General features: G+C 45.8%; 1 protein-coding gene across 1 annotated transcript in view; it reads left to right on the top strand.

Annotated features, from left to right (window-relative positions):
* LOC119575194 overlaps positions 1-15000 on the top strand; it is a 66984-nt gene that overhangs the window by 49790 nt on the left and 2194 nt on the right. The window contains exons 9-14 of the mRNA XM_037922687.1: positions 1839-1906; positions 2156-2239; positions 2624-2788; positions 3073-4050; positions 10573-10770; positions 10937-11050. Coding sequence (XP_037778615.1) covers positions 1839-1906; positions 2156-2239; positions 2624-2788; positions 3073-4050; positions 10573-10770; positions 10937-11050 — 1607 coding nt within the window. The remainder of the gene's footprint in view (positions 1-1838; positions 1907-2155; positions 2240-2623; positions 2789-3072; positions 4051-10572; positions 10771-10936; positions 11051-15000) is intronic.

The raw sequence follows: 15000 nt of genomic DNA on the forward strand, positions 1-15000 counted from the left end.
GTTTCAATAGTTCTGTTTGGGAAACTGAACTTCTTGACATCTTTCTCGCCTCTTTTTACTTTCAACTTTTTGCTGTGTCCTCTCTTCCTTCTTGTGTTCAAAATGATAAAGTCATCTTTGTCTAACTTCACCCTCCCTGTAATCTAATTGAACATCACTCTCATGTCACCTTTTTCATTTCCTTCTTCCAAAGTAGAAAGACCTATTTTCTGTAGTCTTTCTTCGTAGCTCATATCTCTTAGAGTAGGTGCCCATCTTGTGACTGCTCTTTGAACTCTTTCTATTTTATCTATATCCTTTTTTTAAGCGTGGACTCCATATTACTGCACCATACTCAAGACTAGGTCTTATGATGGCTGTAATGACTTTCTTTACCATGTCTTCGTCCACATACACGAATGCCCACTTCACGTTGGCAATCAGCCCTAGCATTTTATGAGTCTTGTCATTTATATGGTCATTTGGGCCTAGGTTCCTGTTTATTGATTATTTCAATGCCTTTTTTTGTCTGCTTAGTTTAACTACGTCTCCTAACCTGTATAAGTATAGTGGACTATTTTTACTTTCTCCGAACCTGACTACATGGCATTTATTGGTGTTAAATTTAATTTTCCTTGTACTACTCCAAACGAATAAGTTCTCGATGTCACTTTGGAGGCATTGGCATGAGGCATCGTCTATTATCCTTTTATGAAATTTCTTGTCGTCTGCAAACATATTCTGATAACTACCTGGGCTTATGTTTGACCCTAACTCATTTATGAAAATAGTAAACATAATCGGCGCCAAGACCCGCCCTTGAGGTACTCCGCTAGTTACTCGTCGCCATGTAGAGTGTTTCCCTCTAATTACGGTTCTCATCTGTCTTTCATGAAGAAAGCCTTCCATTCATTCGAGGAGTTTGCCTTTCACTCCACCTAGGTGTTCTAATTTCCATAATAGTCTTTTATGAGACACCTTATCAAATGCCTCCTTAAAGTCTAAGTATACACAATCCACCCAACCGTCTCTTTTTTGTAGTATTTCAGAAATTCTATCATAGAAACAGAGGAGATTTGCTACGCATGACCCTCCTTCCGTAAAACCAAGTTGTTTCTTTGATATCATATCGTGTTTTTCAGGTATTTCAACCCACACTTTCTTAATTAGTCTTTGAAACATCTTGCATACTACATTAGTTTCCGAAACTGGTCTATATATATTGTTTTGTGTATGTGTGCGTGCGTGCGTGCGTGTGCGTGCGCGTGCTTGCGTGCGTGTGCGTATGCTTGCACTTGCGTGTAGCGTGCGGAGAGAGAGATACCATGGGTGTGCCTGTTTGTTTGTAGAGTTGAAAGGGTGTGTATTGCCGGGTGGGTATGCCTAGGAAGGCTGAGGTATCACAATGTAAAACAACACAAAATATATATCTCGGTCATATATTTACTTTTATACATTTCTCCCTAGGGTGGAGCCGCGTGTGAAAACGATGACTGTATATGAGTGATTGTGTTTAGACTGTAACATTAAATAATGGGTAATAGATTTCCAAACAGTTGGTTTGGAGCTTTTGAAAAAAAAGTCAGCCTTTGACCCCAAGGACTCGTTATCATGTAAGAAAAGAAACGCAGAGCTGTTATGAAGCATCTTATCAATAACCCCATGGCACAGGCAAAGTTCTTTTATCCCACCCTTGTATACAGAAGCTAATGATAAATAAACTAGCCAACTGAATCACTATTGAGAAGGTATATTGCCCTGTATGATGCGTCCAACATATCATCTGACAAAGGGATCTCAGTACTGGTGGCGGGAGATCGTTTCGTGTTATACAGTGTGTTCTTCTGTTCTCTTCCCAGCGGCGATTGGAACTATAACTGCATGTGGCTCAAGAGACGCAGTGCCAACATCCTGGAGTTCATGCTAGGTGAGTCTCATGAATTTTTTTTTCTTTTTTTTTTATTTACGCGTATTATGGGTAAAAGGTATGGCGATATGAACAGCAAGGATGGATACAAACATAAATGAATATATACATGTCGATTATTTGAATTTGATAAGCATAGAACTATGAGAAGCGAGTTTGTTTGTTGCTTAGGAACGTAGCAGACCGATCGTCGATGTGTGCACGTAGTCGCCGTGTCTTTCCGAGAGCTTATTGCGTTTTCCCCGGCAGGTCTTTACCCGAGTGAGGTATTCGACGACCGCCTGTGCGACTATGCCAAGTTCGGAGATATGACTTCGTGGATCACACAAGGAAGTGAGTTGCAAGGTTGAGTTGCATGCCACAATAGAAGGATGCTTGCTGCGTTCACTATCTATTGTTTATGACGAAAGAAAGGAAATGTTTTGCTACACGCGATTAGTTGTGAAGCGATGTGGTATATGCTTTTACCTCTTCTTAATAACAGGAAATATCGCAAGATGTGCGTATATCCTTATGCAGTTTACTATTCTTTTCCACGAATTTTTTCAGTGATGTAGTAAACGTCTATTTCCCTTGGTCTTTTTTAAAGACTGGTATATTTTTTCTTATTATGGAATTGTTATTTTTTACATGCCTTTTCTTTTTGTTCGTGCACTTAAAGTGATTTTGGATGTCCAGTCATTGTCCCTTGTTACTGACGTCTCCCTCGCCGTGCAGAATCCCTCGTCGAGGAACCGACAGCGTGTCCTATTGTTGGGAACTACGCGGGGGAGCTGCCGGACGCGAAGGGGATCTGTTCGCAGCTCTACTCGGACTGCGACGCCCCCGAGATTATGTACTACACAGTCAGTGAATGCAGGAACAACACCGCCATCTATGAACGTGAGTAGCAGGAGGCTTATTCATTTCCTACTAAGTTATCAACCTTGGTAATATTGACTTGATAGGCTTCGGCTTGACTAACGAAGTAACTCTGAAGTACTAACTCGTGCTTGGTTATACCACGTAATTCAACTAACAGAAAGTACAGTACATATGCTCGACAGTTGCGTAAGATTTTGCAGCATAGTCACTAACATTCCCTTTGCCAGTAGTTGTCCAGTTCTTAGATGAGTTATAAGCCTGGCGCAGGTCAGAGGCTGGAGGCATATCCCATGTATTTGCAGAAGTGGAGGTGGGTGGCCCCACGAGCGAGGCGGGACCCTGGCTGCCGCCCGAGCAAAAAGTTAGCACGGGCGCCATGCTAACCATCGCCGGCAGCGAAGGAAGGCGCGGGAAACGGCAGGCAGGCCAATTTCGTGTTGCTAATGCTCGTACCACAACCATCTCGTGGTTGTGGGGTTCGAGTACACCGGAGTTTACAACCACAACTACAACTACCACAACCACGACTACGCCCAGGCCCAGGCCACCGCCCTCACGCAGCGGGCCTACTTCGGGCCGGAATTTCGACCGCTCCCCCGGTCGCGATTCCTTCCTGGAGAACCGCCGTCCACCACAGCCTCCAAGGCGACAGGAGGACTACAATCCGCTTGGATTTTGGCCTGGCACTGGCAGTCGGGACGAGTTTCAGGCAGATCCTGCGCCGCCGCCAGTGCGACCGCCTGCACAACCACCTGTGCAACCATCTGTGCAGCGACCAGTGCCGCAGGCGCCGCAGCAACGACCTCTGCCGCCACTGCCCCCTCAGCAACGACCATTGCCACCTCAAGGACCACAGCAGAGGCCACTGCCACCTCTACCACCACAACAACCACTGCCACCTCAGATGCCACAGCATCGACCTCTGCCGCCGCAACCACCACCGCAAGTGCCAGTGCACTTATCGCAGCAAAGGCCAGTCCATGCGCCTCCGCATGCACCATCTCACATTGGCAGGCCAGTGCCACTGCCAGATCAAAAGCATGACAACGAAGAGGAGGAGACAGGGGGCGTGCCAGGTCGAGCAACCTGGGTTCCTGGTGCACCACCCGGCTTTCATGAATCGACCTCAAAAGCACCTTCCATCAGCGGAGGCGAAGCCACTTACCCACGAGATCCAGTGGCGTCCCTCCCTGAGTCCTCAGTGCGACACTCTCCTGGCTCTCACAATGGGGGCCGAGCACAGCACTTTGGGGATGCAAAGCATTTCCCCCAAATACAAGGTATGCATGGCCAACAGGACACCAGGTATTATGCATGGGACAACAGACATAAATTCCCCCCTGGTTATTGGCCAACCAGGGTTCAGGGAGACGATATCACGGAAGGCAGCCGTCAGTCAGAACATTTTAACAGGGACACAGGTTTAAGGGATCAGGGAAAACCGGGGCTCAGCATGACTGACAACCGCGACATGCACGAAGGTCATGGTTCTGGTAGTGGTGATGGACACTTTTCTTCCTCTTGGGGTTCTTCGCCAGAAGTTGGAAGTGATCGCGACGGGCGCCGTCCGCACTCTTCCGAGACTGCACTTTCGGGTTTTGATGTTATAGATCTCACTACTCCTTCCTCCTCCTCTGGATGGAGGCCTTCTCTTGGCCCTTCCTTTCCTGACACTTCTAGTAACGATAATTCTAAAATTAAATATTCAAACAATGGTTACTCAGACTCAGACGAGCAGGTAAGAGACAATTTCCACGGACAGGACAAGACAGCAAACAGACAGCCAGGTGGAAGAGGTTTCTGGTCTTCGTCAGAAACTGATAGAAATATAGACTCGCCTAATATCGTTCTTTCAGACCGTGGTAATAACAAACCTTACGAACGACCGTACAGACCTGGTGACGCATCGAACAATAGACATGACACAACATTAAACAGACCTTTCACCAGCGGGGGTTCTTCCTCTCTTGACCTTGACCTCAACAGTTCAGAAAACAGTGAATCATACAACACGAGAAAAGAAGATATCTGGTCAAGAAGCCCGCCTTCTACACAGTCACATGCATCTAATAATCGTCTTGATGATGATACAAGAACGCATACAGGAGGAACATACTTTGTGGCAGGGATAACTCTCACCACAGCTAAGGATATTGAGAACTCCAGAGGAGTTGGGAGTCGCTCTTCTAACGATGGTCAGCCTAACAGTCACGACACTGCGTCTCCCCCGGGGAGGGCGACGTCTCCTGTGCTCAAGAAAGGTACAGTGTGTCCCATAGTACACGGGCTATGGTGGTGGAGTCTCCAGACAACCCATTTCATCTCAGTACTCATCACAACCTTTACACATTCGCCAAGTTGGGAGCACCCAATATTCCGTAGACCTGAAAGGTTTCCTTACAGTAACACGGCTTAGACAGCACCAATTGAGGGTATTACATCACAGCCAGGACTGCTAGGCAGACGTAATCCAAAGCAGGCGCTCGCAACAGCACCGTCTGATCCATTTCTTCTTCGCTCTCGCATCACTTCATAAAAAAAAAAAAAAAAAAATTGCTGACCAAGAGCAGCAGACAAAAACGCCGACTAGAGGCACGCATATCATGTTCAGACGTCGGCCATTCCTAATTACTTGAAGATATCATGTACTGTCGACATGCAGCATGGCAGTGCATGGTGGTATTACATGATCATTTTACCATGTTGATTTTTATAACGTGAAATTCAGAGGATTTTTCGAATTCGGGAATGCTCGGCAGCTTGCTTGCCAGGAAAATGTAATGCTTGTTGATTTTATAAGGGTATAAATGCACCTTGCTATTTTTTGCACTGTTGTTCGCTAATTACTAACACCTACATATATAGACAACACCCCACAGTGTACAGAACTGCCCACCATCATCGTGTGCCACACTGCAGTATCTACGACACAATTCATGCGCTACATTACAACACTACTTCGCCATACTAACCTGTGCAAGTATTTGGAATAAACAACAGGTCAATGGTGTGGTTGGAGTCAGCTTGCCCCATTCATCTTGCTCAAGAGGTAATAGTGGTGACAGTCACGCATCGCTCTCCGCCATTGCGACTAATATCTCACTTGCTGGTGGACCTTGCACGATTATTGCATTACCGCACCGCACAAGTAGTCCTTCCTGTTATTATATGTGTTATATTTATGTTTATTATTTGAACCACTTGCATTTGAATTTGGACCCTAGGTAAGCATGGGTATAACATAATTTGGAGTGTGGTCATGAAGACTGACTGAATGACTCAGCAATACCACACGAAAAGAAACGAAAAAAACGAGAACAGACATTCGTGGACTAACGGGCTTGACCGTAAATACACTGACGACGAATCCTTATTTCGCCAACGCGTTTTATGCCTTTCCCCTCTCAGTGTAGCTCAGCTTTGAAGAATTATTAAGGTACGTGTGACACTGTAAATAGTGAAAGCGTTATTGTTAGAAGTCGTGTTTAACATTACTTTCGCATGCGTTAAACCTGCATGATGTGCTGCATATGAATTAAAGATGTAGATTAAACGTATTTGGTAGGTTTGTATTTAATTAGTCGGTTAGCAGATCGAAAGCTCATACCATGTTCAGTTACCAAAAAAAAGGTAGACGTTATTCTGTTTCATTTTCAGTTTGTTGTGTTCGATAAGATAACCGGTATATGGGTCTTATCCTCGCCACTGTCTGATCGTCTATTTACCCCCGGTTTCTTAATTACATCTGGATTTATGCCTTGAGTGTATGTGTTCATTGTTCGCGTTCTTTTTTCTTGTTTGCTTACTTAGTCTAATCACAGTGGTTATAGAGGCGTCCGCTCCTTTTCCTCCTCCTCCTTTTCGCCCTGCTCCTCTTTCCCCTCTCCCTCCCCCCCTCTTTTCCCTCTCCTTCCCTTCCTCTCCCCCTCCCCTTCTATCCCCCATCGCCTCCTCCCCCTTACCCTCCCCTCCCCTTCCTCCTCCTCCTCCTCCTCCTCCTCCTCCTCCTCCTCCTCCTCCTCCTCCTCCTCCTCCTCCTTCTCCTCCTCCTCCTCCTCCTCCTCCTCCTCCTCCTCTTCTCTCTTCCCTCTTCCCCTCCCCTCGTTCTCCTCTTCTCTCTTCCTCCCGCCTCCCCCTTGATTTCCCCCTCCCCTTCCTTTTCCCCACTCCCCTTCCTTTTCCCCTCTCCCCTTCCTTTTCCCCACTCCCCTTCCTTTTCCCCTCTCCCCTTCCTTTTCCCCTCTCCCCTTCCTTCTCCCCTCTCCCCTCGCCCTCCCCGATGACCCTTGGATGACCCGGTGGTTACCCGGTCATCTGGAACCAGACCTCGTGTTTTGGTCACTTGACACGCCTTGGCGCCACGTCCACCATCTCAGGTATCCCCCCTTCCTCCTTCCTCCTCTCTCTCCTTTCGCTCTTCCTTTCTTCATATATTCTTTTCTCTTTGCCAATTTTTTATTTTCTTTGTCTTATTGTCTTGTGATTTTCTAATCTGTTTTGTTAGCGGTGTCCCTTTCATTTTCTTCTCTTCCATATGTTTAATCTACTTCCGCTGGTTGTGTCATTTCTTTTCTTCCTACTTTCTTTCCATCGTCGACGTCGCTTCTTTTTCTTCTGTTTCTCTGTTTTTCATTTTGTCTCGTTTCTTCCCGTGCGTATTTTATTTTCTTGTGGGCAATGCGCCACTTCGCACGAATTGATTGTTACATCTTACCTTCTGTCGCTTCCTTCATTGTCAATTTAAATTGATTTTTTCTACCACTCATTTCGATTTCCTTGTCATTCATTTCCATCCCCCTCCCTTTACTCCATCATTTTCATTTTCTTTCCCTTGATGGCATCTCGTTTGGCCAAAGTTCCCACCGCGCGGCCATGGGGTAGGCGTGGCACCGGCGACACGGATGGCCCTCCGAGAACAGGCATTAGTGTCAGGAAATTTCTATTCTGGAGTCGGGATAGACAGAGCCTTTGCGTGCGTGCGTGCGTGCATGTGTGCGTCACCCAAGCCACGTTCTTGTCGCCTGGTAATTACCCTGAGAATAGCGCCTGTCGAGGGGACCGGCCCTGCTCTCTTTTCCCTAAGGACGTCCCTGGTAGTGGGTGGGAAATAGTTATTCGAATGCGACGTGTGGCTCATCGGTAAAAGAAATATAGGCGGCGTTATTAATAAAATGGGGAAGTCTGTGAGGTTTCCTCGATTTTTTCTCTCTGGGTTAGATGCTCAGCGCCCCTTACTGCGGTTATTAGCTGGCACTGAAGACGTCGCCTGTATTGGGCCGAGAGTAATCACGACCGTGTTCGGTGTCCTATACCAACGCAATCCACAGCCAATAAACCTGATTACATAGAAGGGCTTTAATCCTCCCCCACCCCACCCTTTTCTTCCCCGCCCTCTCTGGCACGTCAATAATTTCTCCCCTTACATCTCTAAGCTTCAGGTACCGTGGTCTATTTATCAACATCGTCGTCATCGTCATCATCACCATCACCATCACCATCACCATCACCATCATTATCATTATCATTATCATTATCATTATCATTATCACCATCATTATCATTATCATTATCATTATCATCATCATCATCATCATCATCATCATCATCATCATCATCATCATCATCATCATCATCATCACCATCACCATCACCATCACCATCACCATCACCATCATTATCATTATCATTATCATTATCATTATCATCATTATCATCATTATCATCATTATCATCATTATCATCATTATCATCATTATCATCATTATCATCATTATCATCATTATCATCATTATCATCACCATCACCATCACCATCACCATCACCATCACCATCATCATCATCATCATCACCATCACCATCACCATCACCATCACCATCATCACCATCACCATCATTACCATCAGGATTTAAGAGTACGGTAATCATTGATTATGTTGTATTTTTGTCAGTTATTTCAAATCCTGACTTTTCTTTAAATCTCTAGTGTGTTCAGTCGCCATGTTCGCCGCACTCATTCCGGACTCATTAGCGTCCGTCCCTCCCTTCGCTTTGAACTTTTCCAGGCTCCCTCTCTGTACTTTCCCTCCATTGGCTCTTCCTGGCTGCCTTTTCAGGCCTTTCTTTCTTCCTCCCTACCCCCCTCTTCCCTTCCCTTCCCTTCCCTTTCCTTTCCTTCCCTTTCCTTTCCTTTCCTTTCCTTTCCTTTCCTTTCCTTTCCTTTCCTTTCCTTCCCTTCCTTTTCCTTTTCCTTTTCTTTTCTTTTCTTTTCTTTTCTTTTCCTTTCTTTCCTTTTCCTTTCTTTTCCTTTTCATTTTCCTTTTCATTTTTCTTTTTCCTTTCTTTTCCTTTTTTTCTTTCTTTTCCTTTCTTTTCCTTCTTTTCCTTTCCTTTCCTTTCCTTTCCTTTCCTTTCCTCCCCTTTCCTCCCCTTTCCTCCCCTTTCCTCCCCTTTCCTCCCCTCCCCTTCCCTTCCTTTCACTACCCTTCCTACCCTACCCTACCCTACCCTACCCTACCCTACCCTGATCTTCTCCCTTCCCTTCCCTCTCCTCACCCCTTTTCCACCCCTCCTTTTTCCCTTTCCCTTCCTCTTCTCCTCCCTTCTCCTCCTCTCTCCTCCCCTCTCCTCCTCTGTCCTGCTCTCCCTGTCCCCTCCCCCTCCTTTCCCTTCCCTCCCCCTCCCTTCCCTTCCCTCCCCCTCCCCTCTTTCGTCTTTCCTCCCTCCCCTCCCCTCTTTCGCCTTTCGTCCCTCCCCTCCCCTCCCCTCTTTCGTCTTTCCTCCCTCCCCTCCCCTCCCCTCTTTCGCCTTTCGTCCCTCCCCTCCCCTCCCCTCTTTCGCCTTTCGTCCCTCCCCTCCCCTCCCCTCTTTCGTCTTTCCTCCCTCCCCTCCCCTCTTTCGCCTTTCGTCCCTCCCCTCCCCTCTTTCGCCTTTCCTCCCTCCCCTCCCCTCCCCTCTTTCGTCTTTCCTCCCTCCCCTCCCCTCCCCGTGCTCGGGAGGCCACCCAAAGCCAGGCGAGGCAGGGTGTCGCTGAAGCCCCAACGCGAGACCGAATCTTAAGTACCAGCGGCCTCTTTATGGTTACTTGATCCCCTACAGATGTCACCCGATCCCTTAATATTAGCACTGGATCCGTCGTCGTGAGAAGAAGTGGTGTGTGTAGGGTCGGGTTCTAGACGGTGATCCCTTTCGATTGATTTTAATTGACTGTTTCGTGATCAGGGTGAACTGAACATGGTAGGTCGAAGAGAGCGAGTGAATATAAAACAGTGCATGCATTCCCAGTCTTTTAGTGAACAGATTTTTTTTATTTTATTTATTGGTTGATTTTTATTAGATCAGACCAAGTGACATTAACGCCCATATACACTTTTTCTTAAATACCAGAGTGACCAGGATATGGTGCTGTACCTCATTTTTCTTGGTAATTTTTTCACAGTGCACAGGGAGGATTATTTTACTCATTTATTTCGCCAATTTACTTGTTGAATAATATGAATAAAATAGTTCTCGAGAATATAACGGTTCATATTTGTAAACAATTTGCTATAGATTAATGTAAAATACTTTCGTTTCTAAATAAAGGCAATAAATCACTAGAATTAACATTAGATATAGATAAATATGTTGATGGCATTACGTAATATAAATTAGAAATCTTTCTTGGCACAATGAATTGAATAGTTTAACGGCATTTCTACTCTAGTACTCTAATATTATGATGAATAACGATTTTGATCTTTTATGCTTACTGTGAGAAATATTTAAATTGTGGCAATGTGGTGACCTATCTTGACCTTTTCCAGAGCGGGAATATCAGTGCTTAGGGCAGTGGGAGGAAGAGGGGCGCCTCTACGCCTTCACTTATCGCAGGGATGTCAAGACCTACGAGTGTTTTGTGGGAGTAATAAAGCCCTCAGGCGTAGTCTTCATCAAAGAAGCGGGTCCTGTGTGCTCCAGGGGTGTTCAGCCTGAGGTCCTGGGTATGAAGTTGCACAGGAAAGGTGAGAAAGGTGATTTGTTAAGAGTAGTGGCAATAAATAAATTTTTTACTTTATTTACCTGTCAGTAATAGTATTTGTTTAGTCGGCAATTGCAACTCTTATATGATTATAAAATAATGGACAGTGTTTAAGTAGAAAATTAATGAAACTTATTGTGGCTCCACAGAGGCGTGCGTACCCCCCACGCGAGCGAGTCAGAGTTCCCTTGTAACGGATTACACGCCACGGGCCACCAGGCCTCCGTGGCTTAGAACAACTCGACCCTGGAAACCTATAACAGGTCAGTATGTCGCCCTCTAGAATAGTTGCATGCATCATTATTGATGGATGCGATTGCCTCTTGACTAATTCCTACCCATATTCGAGATATACTCCATACTCTATAATCAGTATTTCTTTCTAACTTATTCTGTATAAGGAACTTTGGATTTGCACCTTATCTAATGTAGTTCCTACTAATTTCCTGTATTGCTATACCTTTATTGGATGCATACAATATGTACGCCTATCTTTTCACGCTGCTATCAAACTGTAGAGGGACAAGTGTTTGTACCCTGTAAGGTAGGTCATCAGTGTAATGCTTCCTCACATAAGATTCTGAAATCAGTGGACAGCTTCTCAAAATTTATTAGGAAGCTAGCTGGCAAGGGACACCGGAGCCAGGAAATTCTCCGAAATAGCGGCAGGACAACAGAAGATGTAGATCCAGAAACAAACCAAATCCGCTTCTTTAGAAAGCCTGTTCTACCATACAAAAAGTACTTCGAGAACTTACTGCGTCCCAAGTACCAGCCTCATTCCGAGGAGTACCTAGTGAGCCGGGTGAAGAGGCAAGTCACTGCAGAAGATGACAGGGTGAGGATTAGGTATCATCCTCTGACATTCCTGCAGAAATACAAGGAAGGGAATCACGAGGTAGAATCTCCCGACGATGGCAACTCGCATAATGACCACCAGGATAGTCACGTTAGTCATGAAACTTCGGCGAAAAACTCTTCTGACGACCAGCATGCACAAGACGGCCATGTAGATGGGAACGCGGAAGAGCTTGGACGCGTGGAAGGACACGAGGACAAGAGTCATTACCACACTGATGAACATGGCCATGCAGAAGAACATAGTCACACTCATGAACATGACCATGATGACGAACAGGATCACAAGAAAGAACACGGTCACCATGATGAAAATGATCACGACCATCCCGGTCAAGCTGATGGACCTGGAAAGCTTGACGATGATCACACTGACGACGCTGATCACACTAACTATTATGATCATTCTAATGGCCCTGATCACGCCAGTGGCCGTGACCAGGTTAATGCTCATGATTACACTGAAGACCACAATCACGTTGATCATGATCACGCTGATTATCACGGTCACACTAATGACCTTAATCGTGCTAATGTCCATAATTACGGTAATGACTATGATAACGCTGATGACCATGATCACTCTAATGACCATGGCCACGCTGATGACCATGATCATAATAATGACCACGATCACACTGATGAACATGATCACACAGATGAACATGATAACACAGATGAACATGATCACACTGATGAACATGATCACGCTGAACATGATCACACAGATGAACATGATCACGCTGAACACGATCACACTGATGAACATGATCACGCTGAACATGATCACACTGATGAACATGATCACACAGATGAACATGATCACACAGATGAACATGATCACACAGATGAACATGATCACACTAATGACCACGATCACACAGATGACCATGATCACACTGATGAACATGATCACACTGATGAACACGATCACGCTGAACATGATCACACAGATGACCATGATCACACTGATGAACATGATCATGCAGACGAACATGATCACGTTGATGACCATGATCATAATGACCACGATCTCAACGATGACTATGATCGTGCTAGTGATCAAGATCTGGCTAATGACCGTGGTCACACTAATGATCTTCATGGCGCTAATGACCATGATCGCCTTAATCACGCTGATGAACATGATCACGCAGAAGAAATGGGACATGCTGACTTTGATCACACCGAGAACCACGTTGATGACCTTGGTCACGCGGATCAGCAGGATTATGCAGGTCAACATGACAACGGTGAATCTGACCATAAAGAAAAACCTGATCACGTGAACGATCAGACAGAAGAACATGGCCACGATGCTGCTGAACATGGCCACACCGCCGCTGAACTTGGCCACGGCGCTGCTGAACCTGGTCACGGCGCTGGCCAGCCGCCAAAACAGACGGCGCGACTGCTGAGCGAGCAGGCGGTCGTGACCCGCAGCCAGACGGCGGTGCCGGCGAGCACGGGAGGCCCCGGCGAGGACAAGGCGCGGAGGCGGTGGAGGACGATGCCGAGCCACCATGCGCGCGTGCTCGAGAACGTCACCCACGTCGAGATGGCAGTCATCGCGGAGGGCGAGGGGCACTCCCACGTGGCAGACACGGCCCGTGACGATGGGCATGGCGACGAAGGCACCACACTTGACCCAGTCATGGACGGCAACGCAACCCTCTTGTGCGTGACCTTGGCTGACACGGATAACTGGAATATGACCGAAAACATGACGGATTTCGACATGAGCCTCAACTGCAGCGACGGCTGGATGGACTACGAATCCACGACGGAAACCGCGGCCCCGAGCACAACAGATGACAGCGACATCCCAAACATACCTATAAGTATCCTGCAATACCCAACGCCTCTCCGCACCACCCCGAGGCCTTCCATGGTCACGCTGCCGCCCATGATCTGGCAACCCCTTGGCCAGCCGGGTATTCGTCGCGGTATTACTTCTCGGTGTTGTTTGCTAGACTAGGTGGCACTTCGGCAGAATGCATCATCATTACACACACGCGCGCACACTCACATCACGCTTACATATACAAACTCACACTCACATGCACACTCGCACTCACACTCACACTCACACTCACACTCACACTCACACTCACACTCACACTCCACTCACTCTCACACTCCACTCACTCTCACACTCCACTCACTCTCACACTCCACTCACTCTCACACTCCACTCACTCACATTCCACTCACTCACACTCCACTCACTCACACTCCACTCACTCACACTCCACTCACTCACACTCCACTCACTCACACTCCACTCACTCACCCTCACCCTCACCCTCACCCTCTCTCTCTCTCTCTCTCTCTCTCTCTCTCTCTCTCTCTCTCTCTCTCTCTCTCTCTCTCTCTCTCTCTCTCTCTCTCTCTCTCTCTCTCTCCACACACACACACACACACACACACACACACACACACACACACACACACACACACATACACATACACATACACATACACATACACATACACATACACATACACACACACACACACGCACGCACGCGCGCATACATACATGCATACAAACACACACATTTATTAACACCCACATACCAGAATTGACATATTTGCCATGTATCAGTTCATGATTCTATTCACAATTATCCGAACTTTGCATGAGTAAATCTCTGTATCTCTGTTATCCTATTTCTGTATGGTATTTGTAGATTGCTCTTTTTTAGAGGACCATATTTTTGTCACTGTTTCCAAGTATGTGAGTGGATTTTTAAGTGTAAGTGAATATGTGTGAGTGATTTTAAGTAAAATGTGTGACTGAATTATGTGTAGAGTGTGTGTGAGTATGTGCATGTGAGTATTGTGTGTGTGAGCATGTAAGTGAATGAGTGAGTGAATTAGGGAGCTGAGTGAGTGAGTTGAAATAAAGAATGATTGATTAATCAAGTGTGAATAAGTGTGCATGTGTGTGTTGGCAGGGGGGGGTGCTTGCTTGCATGCCAGTTAGTGAGTTAAATGTATCTATTTATGAACAAAAATATTTAGTGCTTATTGATGGATAGAGAATTAGATATGTTGTGAAAGCAAATGTAGTCAGATTTTAATATTCCTCTCAGAATGATTATAGTATGTAATGTATAATGTACAAGTATGTTAGTATACTGTGTCTTAAAATTATGAATATTATTCATAATTGTGGTAGTTCAGAATATGGAGGGTCTATCAACTTTGATCTACATACATATTTTTCCCTTTCCCTTTTCATTAGTTTTACAAATAATTTCATGACACAGTACTTACTGTATTTTTTATGTTTTGCACAAATTTGGTTATATCATATATATTTCTTTTCATATTTTTGTGAACAAAATCT

The sequence above is a fragment of the Penaeus monodon genome, chromosome 7, assembly GCF_015228065.2.
Source record: "Penaeus monodon isolate SGIC_2016 chromosome 7, NSTDA_Pmon_1, whole genome shotgun sequence".
Taxonomy (NCBI): domain Eukaryota; kingdom Metazoa; phylum Arthropoda; class Malacostraca; order Decapoda; family Penaeidae; genus Penaeus; species Penaeus monodon.